At 31.6% G+C, this 16,731-nt stretch overlaps 1 protein-coding gene across 2 annotated transcripts in view; it reads left to right on the top strand.

Annotated features, from left to right (window-relative positions):
* LOC147070371 (royal jelly protein-like protein) overlaps positions 1 to 16,731 on the top strand; it is a 78,456-nt gene that overhangs the window by 16,057 nt on the left and 45,668 nt on the right. For both annotated transcript variants that reach the window (XM_085949803.1, XM_085949805.1), the window contains exon 3: positions 14,375 to 14,591. In XM_085949803.1, coding sequence (XP_085805929.1) covers positions 14,390 to 14,591 — 202 coding nt within the window. In that variant the 5' untranslated portion in view covers positions 14,375 to 14,389. The remainder of the gene's footprint in view (positions 1 to 14,374; positions 14,592 to 16,731) is intronic.

Below are 16,731 nucleotides of genomic sequence, written 5' to 3'. Positions count from 1 at the left end.
TAGGGTTTTAAATGTCGAAGTGTCCTACAAAAATGAAACACACATTATAGACGTGCAATGGTGTGTGTTGCAACCTGCAAATACACCAATATGGAACGAGTATTAGTGCATAAACCGAGCGCAGTTGTCAGAGCGAAGGACAATATTAGAATGACGTATTCTTGACACGTGTTAAAGTTTATCCCATATTCTTCCACACTCGAGATCGCTTGCCTGCTACTCCACATTCGTTGGGTATTTCAGTTTCCATTAATTCTGTGTTCCCTGTTTTAGACCTTGCCATATTTTACCAATCGACTTAAGTGTTTGTTATTCAGAATTCAATTTTATCTTCCATTCCGAACATCGCAAAAAATATGTTGATTTAATCATCGAACTCAACTTATGCGAAACTGAAAAAAACGCATCTAAAAACATTAATAAAAACCGGTATTCTATAACAACAAACTTTACATTCATTAGTGTGCGAAAAATAAAGTATTGAGCAAATTAATAAAAAATAATGAATTCTTTCAGAACAATAATCATAAAATATAGATACATTGTTCATTTGTGTAATACAGTATGGTTAATTAATTAACTTATTAGTGCAGTTAAGCAATGAAAAGAATTGCCAAAATCAATATGACCGAAGAAATAATTTTTCCAGCATACCTAGTTATGTTCAATTAGCAAATTGTTTTTTTTTTTTTTTGAAAAATGCTCATTAGTGCCTGACCACATGAATTTAAATTTACATTTCACGAATTGAATTCTATCCTAATTACGAATGTATTGAAATAGAAACAGAATAATAATGGATCATTGTAATATTACTGCAAATTATTGTTTATGTACCACCGATGCAGTATTTTCCCAGCCAAGTAGAGTTACCAATTTAAAACAAAACCTCACTTTTGTTTGATTTTACCGAGGCTTTAACTGCGACTCGCTATCATATCGCCTCTTCTCATCTAGAAGAGGATCCGCCGATCAGGTCCTCACTCAAATTCTGTTAAAGAACTTTACAATTTTGCCAAGCTCTTCCGTTTTATCCTCTGCCAGGGCACCTTTCAGTTCGTCGACATTTTCAAAGATATCCGCAATTTGCAGCTGTACTCTGTGTCGATCATATTTAGGGAATTGTACTGTTTTATGTACAATGTCATCCAAAACATCACATTCATCGCAGAGCTGCGAATCACTTCTTCCAATGAGGACATAAAATCTTTTACCCATTGTGTGTCCTGTTTTTAGCCTCAGTATCAGCTTAAGCTCACTTCTCTTCAAATGACACTCTACAAACTAAGGTACCAAACTTGAAGATGGTAGAATGGACTTACTCAATTTCCTCTTTTCTAGGGATGCTCTGTGGTGTGTGGAATTTTGCATTGTTTCTTAGTTGATTTTTTTACCATTGGCGAAGATTTATTACGAAACGATCCTATAATATACCCTGTCGTGTAAAGTAAAACACAGTTTATTTACAAACATTTATTTATAACAATAGACACAAAACAATTACTATAAGTTGCGTTAATTAATTTATTTACAGATATATTATACTAATAACGTCTACGAATATAATTAAATTATAATTATAAGAAAATCATTCACGCTACGCACCGAAGAAACAAAAAAATATAAATATATAAATTTTCCACGCGGACTATAAATAATAATACAAACTTCTAAGCTTATGGCTAATCCGGAAGTACCTAATTGATCAGGAAATAAGTAGGTTAAAAGCAAAGGAACTTTCTTTTATTTTTGAAGTACACTACAGTCACTATATGAAACTTTTAAATTATACTTAATTTTAAGTTTTAAATTAGACTATTTTTAATTTGAATAATAGTCAAAGTAGCTCAGTATACTCGATTAATAATATAATATTTTTTATTTTATTAATTTAGGTCAACCAACATGATAAATAACAGATAATATAGAATACAAAATTATGTAATGGTCCCAATAACAGACGTGCAAAGACAAAAGGCATGATAAATTAAATTAGATTAAATATTAAGTATAAAGAATATATTCAAGAGTAATTGAAAAAAGAAAATACACAAGAAGTCATAATAATAAAAATAGAAAAAAATACGGAAAAACATTAAAAATATACCTATATGTAGAGAAGACAGGCAATATAATAAAATAAAAATACAATCATAAATGCATTCATTCAGACACAATAATTAGGGAATGGGACAACTGGACGCCAAGACAATTGGACGCCGCACTGTCGAAGACACGTATACAGAAAGTAGACAAGGAATTTTAATCAGTTTCTATCTACTACTTAGTAGGTTTAATTCATTTTACTCTTAATATAATGTTTTTTTTTATTGCGGATTGAGAATTATCATGCCTAAGGCTTTATATAAAAATAAAAAAACCTTCTTTTTTCGTTGGAACTTAAACATGTGCACGATTACATCATTATTTACGTGTGCATATTTAAATTCTCAACAACTATTAAATCATAATATAATAATTTAAATATAAATAATAATATTAAATATATTTTTTAAAAGTACCTAACGTCTATTTATTTTAGAATTGCGTGGCGTCCAGTTGTGCCGGCACCAAATCGTCCTAGACCCAATAATTATTAGTCTAAAAAGTTGGAACTTAATTTGAAAGAGGCGAGAGAACAAAACAGATCCACTCGATCGCTGTGGAGGTTCATGGTTCTGCAGAGTCGAGTCATCGGACAATAATTGTAACCTAGATTTATTTTATATGTGTGAATTTACAGAGGTGAAAATGTATTGGGACGAATATTGAGTCTGGGTACATTAAACTTAGTGTTAGACTGTAATTTTCGGCATTCTGAAAGATTATTAATTAATTTAAAGTTAAAAATAAGGTCAAAAATAGTATGCCGTGTTTCTAAAGATTCGGATTTTAATAGAACTTATAATGTACCTAGCTAGAAACTTCTGAGAACTATGTCATTATTTTTATGAGCATATTTCGATGTGTATGTAAGTGATTGAGAGATGCCCGTTTGCTTTTAACCTACTTAAATATGCATTACGCGTATTTGTTTATTTGTCATTATAAACATACCAGATTAGCGTGAAGTTCGATAGTTTTTACAGAAAATAAGAAAAGAAGAAGACTATATTAGTCAGAACGGAGAGTGAGTAAAAAAAATGATGCCATACTTGATGTAAGTACAGTCCAGAATAGAAACCGTTACAATTAACATACTCGTATTGCGCATTCTTTAATACTTACTGAAAAAATCGCATCAGTTGATATTGAAGGTTAAAAATTATTCGCTTTTATTCAAAGCCACTGACAACATGTTCTGTGTGTTTATTTAATAAAGTATAATAATATAGTATATTGACTTGTTATCTAAGCCAGCTCTCACATCTAAACTCGCCTCGTGTGCCGCACAGCCATGAATTAAACATTCTAGGAACGTCGCTCCGGTGTTGCATATGAAGATCGCGCACATTTACTTAGCGAGAATCGCGCGTAACCTCTCGAAACGTATATTATTAAGGATTGCAATACCGAATGAGAATGTCAATACCGGTTTTTCGGTATTTCTTGAACATATTATTATATTTTAATAGCTATATTATCAATAAATATAGCTATTAAAATCTTTTTAAAATATTATTTTATATCAAAAACCTACATACTTACATTTATTATGTTGACATTTAAAAATATATATTTATCATAATTGTAGAACTAGTGATTTTTTAGAAATAATTTGAACATATTGACAATTTTAACTAAAGCTCTCAAAAGTTCATCAAGGGCAAATTAGTCCAGCTGCAGTCTTAAATTCAAGGCTTGTACAGTCATTAATATTATGATAATTATTCTAAATTATTAAAAATATTATTATTATATAAATATATTTGATGAAATTTGTTTTATTATTTTTTCACCTCTATTGGATTCACTCAATATATTTGCATTTTAGCAGCACATAACATCATTTTCAAAAACGTAAACCAGTGTACTTTCATAATACCGGTTCTAAATTCCGGTATTTTGGATTTTTAAAATCGGTATTTCGGTATTGATAAATACTGGAATACCGGTTTTGAAATACCGTTATTGCAATCCCTATATATCGCACCCCCAGTAAGATACTGTCGTAAGTCTGAAATCGGCGTTTTCGAGTTATGGATGTGGTTGGATTCGTATTTTTTTTTGCTATTTTAATAAAATATTGTCATATCTCAAACTCAAATATTGTCAGAGAGAAAGCATTTAATACAGTACATTACTTTCCGAAAATTGTTAAATCGATAATAAAATAGTGTAGTAACTAAGTTACGACAGTATTTTACAAGAAGCTTTCTAAAAAACTAAAACAATATTTTTCAAAAAGATACTGTTGTAACTCTGTTATTACAGTAAGATCTTGAGATACATCGTAATTTTCTCACTAGTTGCATGGATATTATTGTTCCAAAGTATTCAAACAAAAAAACTGGAAGCAGCAGAGGCAACAATGTTTGTTATCAACTTCAATTAAATGGAAGTAAAATACAAGAAGTATGCACAAAATACTTTATCAACACATTTGGGGTGAGTGAAAGGTACTGCTCCACTGTGTGGAAAACAAGGGATCTTCTTTTCGGAACGCCAATTCCAGAACAAAGAGGTCACCATGGCAATCACAAAAAAATTGAAGATGATTTAAAAAATGATATAAGAACTCACATTAAGTCTTTCCAGTGATCGAGTAACATTATTTGCGTGCACAGACATCTAGATTGTATTTAGATGGTAAATTAACAATTGCTGAAATGTATCGGTTATACAAAAAACAACAAGCTGACAGCAATATGCCATTTGGAAAAGAACACTATTATACACATCCATATTTAATGACGAATTTAATATTGGCTTCTTTAAGCCTAAAAAAGATTTGTGGGTTGAATGCGACCCATACAATAATTGTTCATCAGAAGAAAAAGAACAACTTCAAGAAAAGTATGAGACACATCAACCTGGAAAAAAAGAGGCAAGGGATGAAAAGACCAAAGACGTAGCAGAGTCCCTAACTAATGGCCAAAACAGCGTCATTAATGTAGCTGTATATGATTTGCAGGTTGTTTTACCGCTTCCTTGCGGAAATGTGTCAACTTTCTATTATAAACGAAAGTCGGCAATGTACAATCTTACAGTCTATAATATCACTGAAAATATTGCAAACTGATACATGTGGGATGAGAGTCAAGCTGCATGAAGATCCAATGAAATTGGTAGCTGTGTACTCGATTACATTGCATGTGAAAAATATCATCACATTGAGCATTTTATTTTTTACAGAGACAATTGTGCCTGGTAGAATAAAAATAAATACATTGCTGCAATGTATTTATATGCCATCAGGAATTCACAAAAAAATAAAACGATCTCTCATAAGTTTTTGGTCATCGGGCATACCCAAAATGAAGGCGATATTGTCCATTCTACAATTGAGCAGCAGAAGACTAGGGCTCTAAAAAGTGGACCAATATTTGTGCCCGGCCAAATGATTACCATTGTACAAACAAGTTATAAAACAGGACAACCATACATTGTTAAACCCATGACAACAAATAATTTTCACAACAAGAAAAAACTAGCAGATGAAATCGGTAAAAATTACAACACGGATGAAAATGGAGAAAAATTTTTGTGGCAGAAGATTAAAGTTGTAAAAGTAGACAGAGACTATCCATACATTATTTTTTTTAAACAAGTTATCATGAAGAATGTAGTAAATTGAATGTTCGTCAATGGAAAATAGGTAAACCGTTACCGATGGATGGTCTCGATTCATCCAAAGCATATCAAGAGCGGCCAAAAATAACGACAATTAAAAAGAAGGATTTGCTTTCTCTCTGAAATGCTAAACATCGTGAATTTTATCATGATTTTGTTGCTTCTCTTCCAAGTGATGTTTAAAAATTAAAAATCGTATCTAGAAATTTTATTTGCCCATTAAATAAAATAATTAAGTATTTTTTTGTTGTTTTGAACTAATAATTGTATTTTTCTTGTTTTTTTTCAATAAATCTTTAAAGATTGTACCATAACTTAATATTTTGAAAACCTTCCTTAACAGTGCCCAACAAATTAGTTGAAATTATTAGAGTGATGGTAGGGAAATTTACATAGAAAATATTGAGTTGATTCAAATTTTACCATGAAATTTTCAAATATCCTAATAAAATACTGTCGTAACTCAGAAATATTCAAATATCTTTATTTGTATATGTTTTAGAGAAAAATGATGAATACAGTTGAAAATAGATCATGTTTTTCCATAAAAATGAGGAATAATTTTTACATTCAGACTTTTCCTGTATTTACAAAGAATATTTGAAACTTCAAATGGCTCTCCTGCAAAATGCCATTTTCTGGATTACTACAGTATTTTACTGGGGGTGCGATATTATTATATTATATTTGGAAGCGTCAATCAGCGAGCCGGCATAGGAATGACCAACTCGTAGTTCTTCGACTTGCAGTCCGAGACGCATGCGATTTGTTGATAGCAGCACTAGATGTTTTTTTTTTCAAACTAAAAAGTCGCACTCGAGCAATATGCAGAGCCCCATTTGGCAGCGCGTGTTTTGTAAATAACGATGACGTCACATCAACGTATTCGACACGTTGCAGATGAGACGAGTTTTGATTTACGAGCTGTCTAGTTTGACACTGTGGCATGTGTATATTTATTATAATAGGTTCTACTTGTAAAGAGAAAGAAAATATCGAATGAATAAGGGAGCAAACAAAACTATGCTACGTTATTAAGTTAAGTATGACAAAACTTTTAAATGAAGATGATCTGGAGATAAAGCGTATGATCTCTGGATTAATACGATAATCCAGTGGTATCCAAAAAATATAAAACGATCGAAAGGCTATCCAAAAGCACGCTGTATTGACACAATATTAAGGGAATGGGACAACTGGGCGCTGGGACAATTGAGCGCCGCACTCTCGAATGAAATAAATAAACGTTCGTTATGATCAGTTTATATCTACGACATAGTAAGTAGTACGACGTAGTTTTAATTCATTTTGGTCTTACCATAATGTTTTTTGTTGCGGGTTGAGAATTATCATGCCTGAGGCTTTATATAAAATAAAAGAGTTTAAACATATGCACAATTAAATCATTATTTACGTGTGCATATTTAAATCCTCACCGAGAATTAAATAATAATTTGAATAAAAATACCTAATAATATGAAATATACATTTTGAATGTAGGTAGCTATATAATTCACGAAAGTCTATTTATTTTGAATCCCATTCGATTGCGTGGCGTCCAGTTGTCCCGGTGCCGAATCGTCCTAGACCCAATATTAAGGTTATACATGACAGCTAGGAACCGAGGCGAGTGGAGAGAGATTTAGAACGCCTACATATAGCAATCGACTGAAATACGCTGAAAATAATTTAATTTTCTTCAATTCTGTAAGTCGTATTTAGTACATAGGAAGTATGTATTCGATGAGAGCAATATATATTACTATTTTTTATATAATATCTACCTTTAGTTACTAATCATAACTTCATAATATATTTACAAAATATACGTAATTCACCTTGGCGAATGTTTCAATAGGCTTCAATCTACGTTTACTTTCTATAAGAGAGTCAATTGAAAATCTCTGCATGACAAATGACACCAGTGATAATAATATAATTTTTTGTGATCAGTTTATTGGATTCAATCGATTAAGAGCTCTCTATTGCATAACAATTTCACATTTTACACTAGATGGAAGCACCTACCGCTTAGTTTTGTAATTATGAATACCCAAATCATGTTGCACCTCCTACTGCTGGATATCATGGTTTTGGAATTCTAGAAGTCAACATGATGGAATTCAATGAATTCGATGAATTTTGTAGGTTATAACATTCTCAATGCAGTTAAATTCATTATCTTTTAATGGGTGGTCATATCATAATAGTCCCTCATAGTATCTTGTGGTTACATGTAAGTTGTACGTATGCAGTTCATCGTGGGACACTTATTCGTGCGCCGCAGTACGCAACACACGAATTCGTATAACATTTTATCAAATGACGGGTTCTTCGTTGAACATTTCACCGTGGAATACATTTGTACGTATCTTACAAAATGCGGCGATAGTTTTCAAATAGTACTGTTTCAATTAGATTAACCCTAACCTAACCTAACCTAACCTAATCTAGTAAAGACATCTTATAAAATTCGCCACATGTTGTAGCATACGTACAAATATACTCCACGGTGAAATGTTCAACGAAAAACTCGTCATTTGATTAAACGTTACACGAACTCATGTTTCACGTACTGCGGCGCATGAATGATTGTCCTGCGGTTAACTGTTTACGTACAAATTTCCGGATACAAGTATCTTGTAGGATGTAGGGTGAGGTCAATATTCATATTTTTCTGTGATGTGTAATTTAAATATACCCTCGTCACCTTTTTCAGTCTTAAAAAATAATTAAGTAGGTACAAAAAGATTTTTTTTGCTTCTTTAAATACAATTCAAATTTATTGCGTTTGCCGAAACGGGTAATTGAAAAAATACTAATCTCGCAATCCTGGGATTAAACATGTCATTTAAAGGGGTTATTGCAAGACAATGATATGCCACAGAAACATAGTTTGGAGATATGAGCAATTTAATATTCTTGTTCGCTCACTATTGTAACAGGAAAAATTACTATTCTCATTAAAATTTTCGATATATCTCACATCTAATTATTCTGTTTGGAGCAAAAAGCGTGGATGACTGACCGATATCAATTTTGACTGGCATGGCATATCATATTATTTTTATAACCATTTTTTTTTAGCAAAATTTGAATTTGTAAGAACTACACATTGATCATAATTATTGAGACATCAGAGTATTTTTTTTAAAGTGTCTTAAGTAAAACGTGAGTGTATGCCCTGGAAATCTTATTTTTAGATTTTTATCTTATTTGGGAAATTTATTCAAAATCAACAAATTCATAATTATGTGGCATATCATTGTCTTGTGATAACCCCTTCATTAATTTGAGCTTTGAGCTATCAGTATCTAAAAAAAATAATATAAACTTGCAATGATTTTATGAAATTTTTTCCTGAATGTATCCACAATTGAATGTCAGTTTCTCCAAGCTTATCATATTTCTCTTGGTTTTAACAATATACGCAGAACTTAACTATTTCGTTGATCCAGAGGCCTCTAGGTCTACCTTTTGTGCACTCCTTACCACTTAAGTATCACTACATGATTAGATCTGTCCAGAGATTATCCATTCTTAGAGCTAGCTATGTGTTCAGTTAATTTCCATTTTAGGGTTTTTAGCGAACTCTATTACACCGCCTTCCCTTTTTTGTTCCCTTACCTAATCATGCTGTGTTTGTCCTTTTGCGTTACATAATAAATGTCCATTACATAAATATTTTAAATCATTTTTCATTAACAACAATAAAAAAAGAATATTATAATATTATTAAATAATCGTGTCAAAAAGATATAATATTTCGTATATGCTTTTTTATCCCATTGTTATTTATTTATGTGTATATCTCATTGTATTATATTTTGATAATGTTCCTTATTTTTTTTTGTAAATTGTCATGTTGTGAACATCTTTCAATTTATACGATTCGCTCATGTTAATAAAATAAATTAAATATTCAAGATATGGCTACAAGCAATCAGTGCTCGAAATGGAACAGAGTAGACCGGAGCCCAGATTCGTTTCTCGATGTTCGAAAAACTATGGCATCGCTTCGTGAATAAAATAAAAATCGTAATAATAACTTAATTACTGTTTAATTTCTTGAACGAAAGAGACTTTGTTTTTAATGTGTTTTCCTGTTAAACAAACATTGTAATTGTTATAGATTACAATATCTAACAAAAATAATGGATAGTTTAATAGTTCAATTTTGGTTGCTTTTTTTGTAAATTAGTTGTAATAAATAGCAATTCCTTCGATAATATGAAATTAAGAAAAGACAAACGAACTTGGATATAAAAAGCGCTTACATTAATAATATAATAAGACAAGCACATCTTCTTCTTTTTTCTTTCGACCATGTCCGATCCTAATAGGATCATATGGGCCTCCACAGAGTAGAGGTTTGTATTGACAGATTTTTGTTTTTTTACGAGAAATGGATGTCAGCCACTTGCTCAACCTATTAGGTCCATGGACCTAATAGACAAGCAAACCAATGGGTGCTAACCAAAGCGTTACTAATCCTACAAATGACAATAATTAATCTATGATCAATGACATTAATATGGACGAATCATTTGGGAATAAAAATGATACTCACTTTTTTGTCGGGTCTGCCGAATGGCATAATCTGTTCTAACGCCATTGCAATAAAGGTGATATTTCTATAAATTCTCGATGCTTTTAGTCGGGTCTGCCGAACGGTTCGGCTCGAATGAGTTCGCTCGAATGAACATTGACACTAGAAACATTATTCTAACGCCATTACAATAAAGGTGATATTGCTATAAATTTCCGATGCGTGATATCGCATAATGGAAATTGCGTGACGTCTACCTATATATGCGAATGCGCGAATTTACTTGCTAGCTACTGTATTGAGTGCGTCGTCCAATAATGTCATTATCTATGATAGAAACATAGATGAATTTTCATATTAATTTTTATAGTAAATAACATACGTTTTATGTTGCGAGTCTTGTATATTTTTTTATATATATAGGGTTTTACTTTCCAACATCGTCAGGGACTGTCGATCTATTTTATGTTACTACTAAATTTACTAATTAAACGCTGATAAAATAAGATATTGTGTAGGTATAGAAAAGGTTATTGCCTGCATTGGGACTATTAAAATATAAATAAAAGCTAATTGATAATTGGAATTATAAGCTTTGTATACCCTAATATTTACTAAATATTCATGTCAAAATTTTAAAAACTGTTATTTCAGTTGTATTTTTAATGTAGAAATTAAATAAAAAAAACTGAATTCACTTTTAAATTTCGGCGTTCCGGTACGTATAATATTATATTTCGAGAGCTGCAAATAATGATTATCTATCTCTATGTATGCTTCTATAGGCATATAGATAATCATATAATAGATGTCTTGGACAAAATAACTATATATCTTTTTTGACCTCAGGTTTAGCAAAAGATGAAAAAAAAAATACTGGCTATGCTATATTGAATTAATGGCACAAACCACTTTTTATAACAAACCTTGACCGTGTACATATTTTAAATAAACATTTCGCTGAAGGATCTCTAGAGGTTTTTTAATCTCCTTAACAATTTCCATGTAGTCATTTAAGTAAAAAATGCAAATTTAATTTTAAAAAAAAGTGGATAATCCTAAATATCATGTGATGATGTTATGTAAGACATTGTGTTAGATGAATTTATGCATTTTTTTAATATTTCGAATTTTATTAGAATATGCATAATATTTACCTGTTTTTAATATTTAGCTTGCGTTATAAAACAACTTTAAATACTGATATGGAAACAAAATTTTCTGTAAATTCTACGATATTTGAGTATTATTAATACATATGGTGGATGCATGGCCCCCACATCCTGAAGCGGGTCCCCAGGCTAGGATCTTTTGCGCCCCCCTTACCTATCGCTAAGGATAAAGGCAGTGTAACGCTCTACAGTTATATTAATATATTTAATGTTTTTTTTTGTATATTTTACTACCTACATCCATTTGAATTATGGAGTTGTCGGGTATCGATACACAATTAAAAATTGCATTGTACAACCACATAATTTTAAATAATAATATTATTGAAGGAAAATAGCGCCGCAGGCGACTTTCTTTTACTATTAGAGCAAATTTGTGATGTGTGTTTATCTCACTTATTTGGTAGACTTGCCACGCCGTGCCCTTCCTGAGCCCGGGCCCCCAGGCTAGAGCCCTGTCAGCCCTTACTTGTAGGGGCCATGGGTGGATGGTACTATATAATTTAGAAAGTATGTAATAATGCCTAAATAAACTGTGAGTAATATTTATAATACTTACTAAATTTCAGACGTTGTTTTATAAGTTTTTAAGATAGGGTCTATAGATAGTTCACCCTGTGTGCTTCCATCTACTTTTATTTTTGTTTCTTATTTTATTACTTATCGTATTATTAAGTCAAATCTCTCTGTATTTTTATTTAAAAAATTGTTAACACTTATTTTATGTCATGTCGTGAACGCTTTGAATTTGTAATTTGTTATGTTCATTATATGTAAAGTAAATAAATTTGATTTCATTTCATTTGATAAATAAATACAATGCAAAATGTTCAGGAATTTTCCAATTAATATTATAAAAATGAATCTCTTTAAAAATCATGAAATTCATTAGTAATTAGAACGAAATAATTCTGGTAAAATAAAAATAAATACTACTCTACTGTAATGTAACATAATATGACACGCTCTCTTTCTGTTATGTCTTGCGGGATGCAATTATTCAGTTTTAAGTTTTGATAATTATTTATCTTGGAGTAGTTCTGAAAATGTGTTCATAACTCGAAACAACAGCTAATAACATCAATACTTAACTCAAATATCGCAGAATAATTAACATTAAAAAAAATATATACGACACGTCGTTACACACAGAACATAATATAATAAACAGAATTCCGATAGGCTATATTCAATACGCTACATTTTGATGCAGGGTTTTGAATGTGTGAATGTCCTACGAAAATAAAACACGCTTCAAGCATGTGAAATAGTGTGTGTAATACACCAATATTAACTGAGCGTCATTGCATAAACCGAGAGGAGTTATGACGTATTCTTGACACGTATTTAAGATAATCCCGGCTTCTTCCTTACTCGAGATCGATTGCCTGCTTCTCCTTACCCGTTAAGTATTTCAGTTTCCATTATTTCTGAGTTCCCTGGGCTAACAGCTCAAAACCTTTGTCAATATAAATAACTAAAATTTCGTAGATATAGAAAAACTTTACTTCAAAACTGTTATAATATATTAAATTTATATTACGTAAATGCAAGTTCAATTAATATTTTAAAACCAGGATTCATTGAAGGGGAGTGTTAAGTTACTACGTCCATCTAGTGATGCAATTATGAAACATGTAATTAAACATAATAATTAACATTTAAAATCATTACACATTAAAAAGTCTTTATCTAAGGCTTACACATTATTATTACCTGCGTATATTTATACTTATTTTTAGCAATTTTCACCTATCGGTAGTGAGAGATTTGTATTAAAGTTTTTTCTATAAATATATGTTTAATTATTTTCAAGATTATTAATGTTAAATCTTTTGAATAAAAACAATTTAATTAAAAACATATTTTTATTATTGATACATATTCTCTCGTATCGTCGTCGCCGACAGCCATTTTCTTTTACAAAACATGTTTGTTAGTTCTCTAACACCCGAACTGTTTTACATACACTTAGCCAGGCGGTATTTTAACAGCTTTTAATTAAACACGTAGATTTCAATACAAGTGATCAGACTGGCGGTTTTCTAAAGCGTCCGTGCGCGTCGTCTCTTTCATAATATAAACACACAATGGACCTAAGGGTCACTTTTTTGTATGCTACATATTCTGATTGTACTTCATTGGAACTTTTAAGGGCTTTCACTATGGCAAATAATTTATTTTGATTAACTCAATATATTTGACGCTTTGTTCTTTTTTATTTCAGCGCAACTATTCAATGCACAAGACTGCTATCGGCAGCTATCGAGGGTAGTTTTTCATATTGATGTTTGTATTTTTTTATTTTTCGGGATTTCGGCCTTCGGGATTCCAGCCATTCGGGATTTCGCCCATTCGGGATTTCAGAGTTCGGGATTTCGGTATTCGGGATTTTGGCTTTCGGGATTTCGGCTTTCGGGATTAAGGCTTTCGGGATTTTGGCCATTCGGGATTTCGACCATTCGGGATTTCGGCTTTCGGGATTTAGGCTTTCGGGATTACGGCCATTCGGGATTTCGGCCATTCGGGATTTCGGCCTTCGGGATTTCGTCCGGCACCCACAGTTTTGACTGTTTAGACGACTAACTTATTGTAACAATTATTATTATACTTCGATACAAACATATGAAAAACTACACTCGATAGCTGCCGATAGCAGACTTGTGTATATAATAGTTACACTGGTGCTACAATTACAAATTTATATTTAATTATCATTACAAAATTGTAAAATAGAGAATTAAAAATGTTATTTGATTCTATTTTCAAATCGCATTCTAAGCAAATATGACATTGATATAAATATAAACTTGTATAATGTTATCGAATTATCATTGACCCATAAAACTCTCGATTATCAATTGATGTTATTTTTATGAATTTTATTTTTTTAGCAACAAACTTTTACATTTTGTTTCAGAATTAGGCGAACAAAATGTTAACGCTGAGCAAGTTGCTTGGCTGTTTTCTGCTGCTGCAGACAGCCACAGCCATTTCCAATCTCCGAGTCCTCGAAGAATGGAAGGAGATGGAGTTCAACTATCCTGATGAAGCCCTGAAGGCGACAGCAGCGGAAAAGCAGTTCTACGTCAGAGGAAACTCCGTTCCGATCGATGTGGACGTTTTCTATAAACGAGGTAACAAGCATTTAACATTTATCATTTATCATTTTACATAGATTATTAAAATATTTATGAAGGCTGTAAGTAGAGAATAATATGTTGCATTTACAATACAACACCCACGATGGCCGCGTGGCTTAAGCGCCGGTATGTGGTGTCGAGGGTCCCAGGTTCGAATCCTGGGTCTGGCAAGTACACATAATGTTTTTCAATTTGTGTATGAGTCAGGGTATGGACCTAATAGGTTGAGCAAGTGGCTGACATCCATTTCTCGAAAAAAAAAAACAAAAAAAAATATGTTAATACAAAACCGTGGGTGTGATTAATAGCTTATTTTTATTTGTAACTGATTTCTATGGAGGTAACTAACAAAATAGTCTCCATAAATATGAAAAAAACTCTATGCATATTGTATTATAGATAGATGATTGGTCTTTAAACAGATTAAATGATGTATCTAAAACATTGTTACATAATTTATCCGTCGTAGCGATTTTAAAACCGGTTATGTATACCTACTTTCGTAAATTAATATTTTTGCACACAAAAACTTTACATTATTCAACAAACTGTTCATCCAAACCAGATAATGTAGTAATAAGTCAAGAGATTCATTTGAATAAAAATAGCCATGTTGCTTTACCCGCCTTCGGTTATAAATGCAGGGAACACAAACTTAATGGGAACTAACAAAACATGGACCAACTCCAAACCAATCGTGCTTATCACTAGAATAGTACTAACACCCTACGCTTGGTGTGAAACTTCAGCAGTTATTTACGACTGGGTAGAGTTGGGTATTTCCCGAGAAAATCTCAATTTCGAGATTCGGAATTTCCAGAAAAGAGTTCTCGAGAATTCTCGAGACATATTATAAAAAAAAACCTGTAAAAATCCTAAAATCAGTGTAAAAACAGACAAATTCCAAAAAAATATGATTTTTTTTATTTATGTAAGAAGACAAACAAAATAGAAGTAGGAAAACAAAAATAATTCAAAACATTACTTATTAAAATAGATTTTCAAAAAACACAGACCGTCAATCGCTGCGTCTGGCAATCGTGGTGTACGCTGTTGAGACACAAAATTCCCCGATGTTGCAAAAATTGCGCTCATTTTGAGTCGACGTTTGCTTACTTGTGTTAAATACCCTGATCAGTCTTTGAACGTTTTGTGTTTTCTGGCCATTTTTTTCATTTAGAAAATTGTTTTTTCAATTAATATTTGATAATAAAGAAATCCCGAAGATCGGGGATCTCCCGAAATGTTGAAAATTTCAATTCTCGAGATTCGGGATGGAAAATCTCGAAAATTTCTTGATAACTCCCGTCGGGAAATTCCCGAAACCCGACTCTACGACTGGGTATGTCTTGGTAGCAAATACCCAAGACTGAGGACACCGCGTACTCAAAATAAATATGCTTCGGCTCAGTTTACAGATACTTAATCCTTAAATGCATATTGACAACACTTTAACGTATGTACCTATTTAATTACTTTTCTATTCGATCAAATTAAAAGTGGCACCTATATAATAAAAACTATAACTATTTTGTCAGCATACTTTGTCCACTGCAGAGAGCTGCATGTTTTCAAATAAAATTTCATCCACACAAAATATAAACAATGATACGGTTTGTTGCTGAAAGACAAAACTGTGCAATTAAGGGATAATTCCACCCGAAAGGATAAGCCAGCTTTCATTAATTTTGTATTTCCTAGTTATATTCATATGAAATAAAAAATCAAAAGAAAAAATTTAACCTAACAAAGACAAAATTCATCGATTAGGTTCGTATAATAAAATTAATTTAAAATGATTATAATAAAATATGTTTATAGTATAGGATGCCATTAAACACGCGGTGTTTTTTTTTAATTTCTACTGTAAAGTTAAGTAAACAACACATACTCATGCATGGTTTTGGACGCGTTATGACATTATGCTAAATTATAACCGCCAATTTAAACATTAAAAACCAAAACAATAGAAACAAACTAATATAAGAAAAAATACATAGATTAAAAATATCTGGCACTCGTAGTAGTCAGTAGAGGCAACTGTTTTTTGAAATTATCGCACGTGATTTGGAATCAACTACCTGAAAAAAAAATTCCATAAGTATGAATGAGAAACCATTTTCATGCGTATATT

This window comes from Rhyacophila brunnea, unplaced genomic scaffold (genome assembly GCF_057557595.1).
Source record: "Rhyacophila brunnea isolate RB1 unplaced genomic scaffold, BYU_Rbru_1.0 scaffold_22, whole genome shotgun sequence".
NCBI lineage: Eukaryota > Metazoa > Arthropoda > Insecta > Trichoptera > Rhyacophilidae > Rhyacophila > Rhyacophila brunnea.
This window is presented reverse-complemented; position numbering and strand designations above follow the sequence as displayed.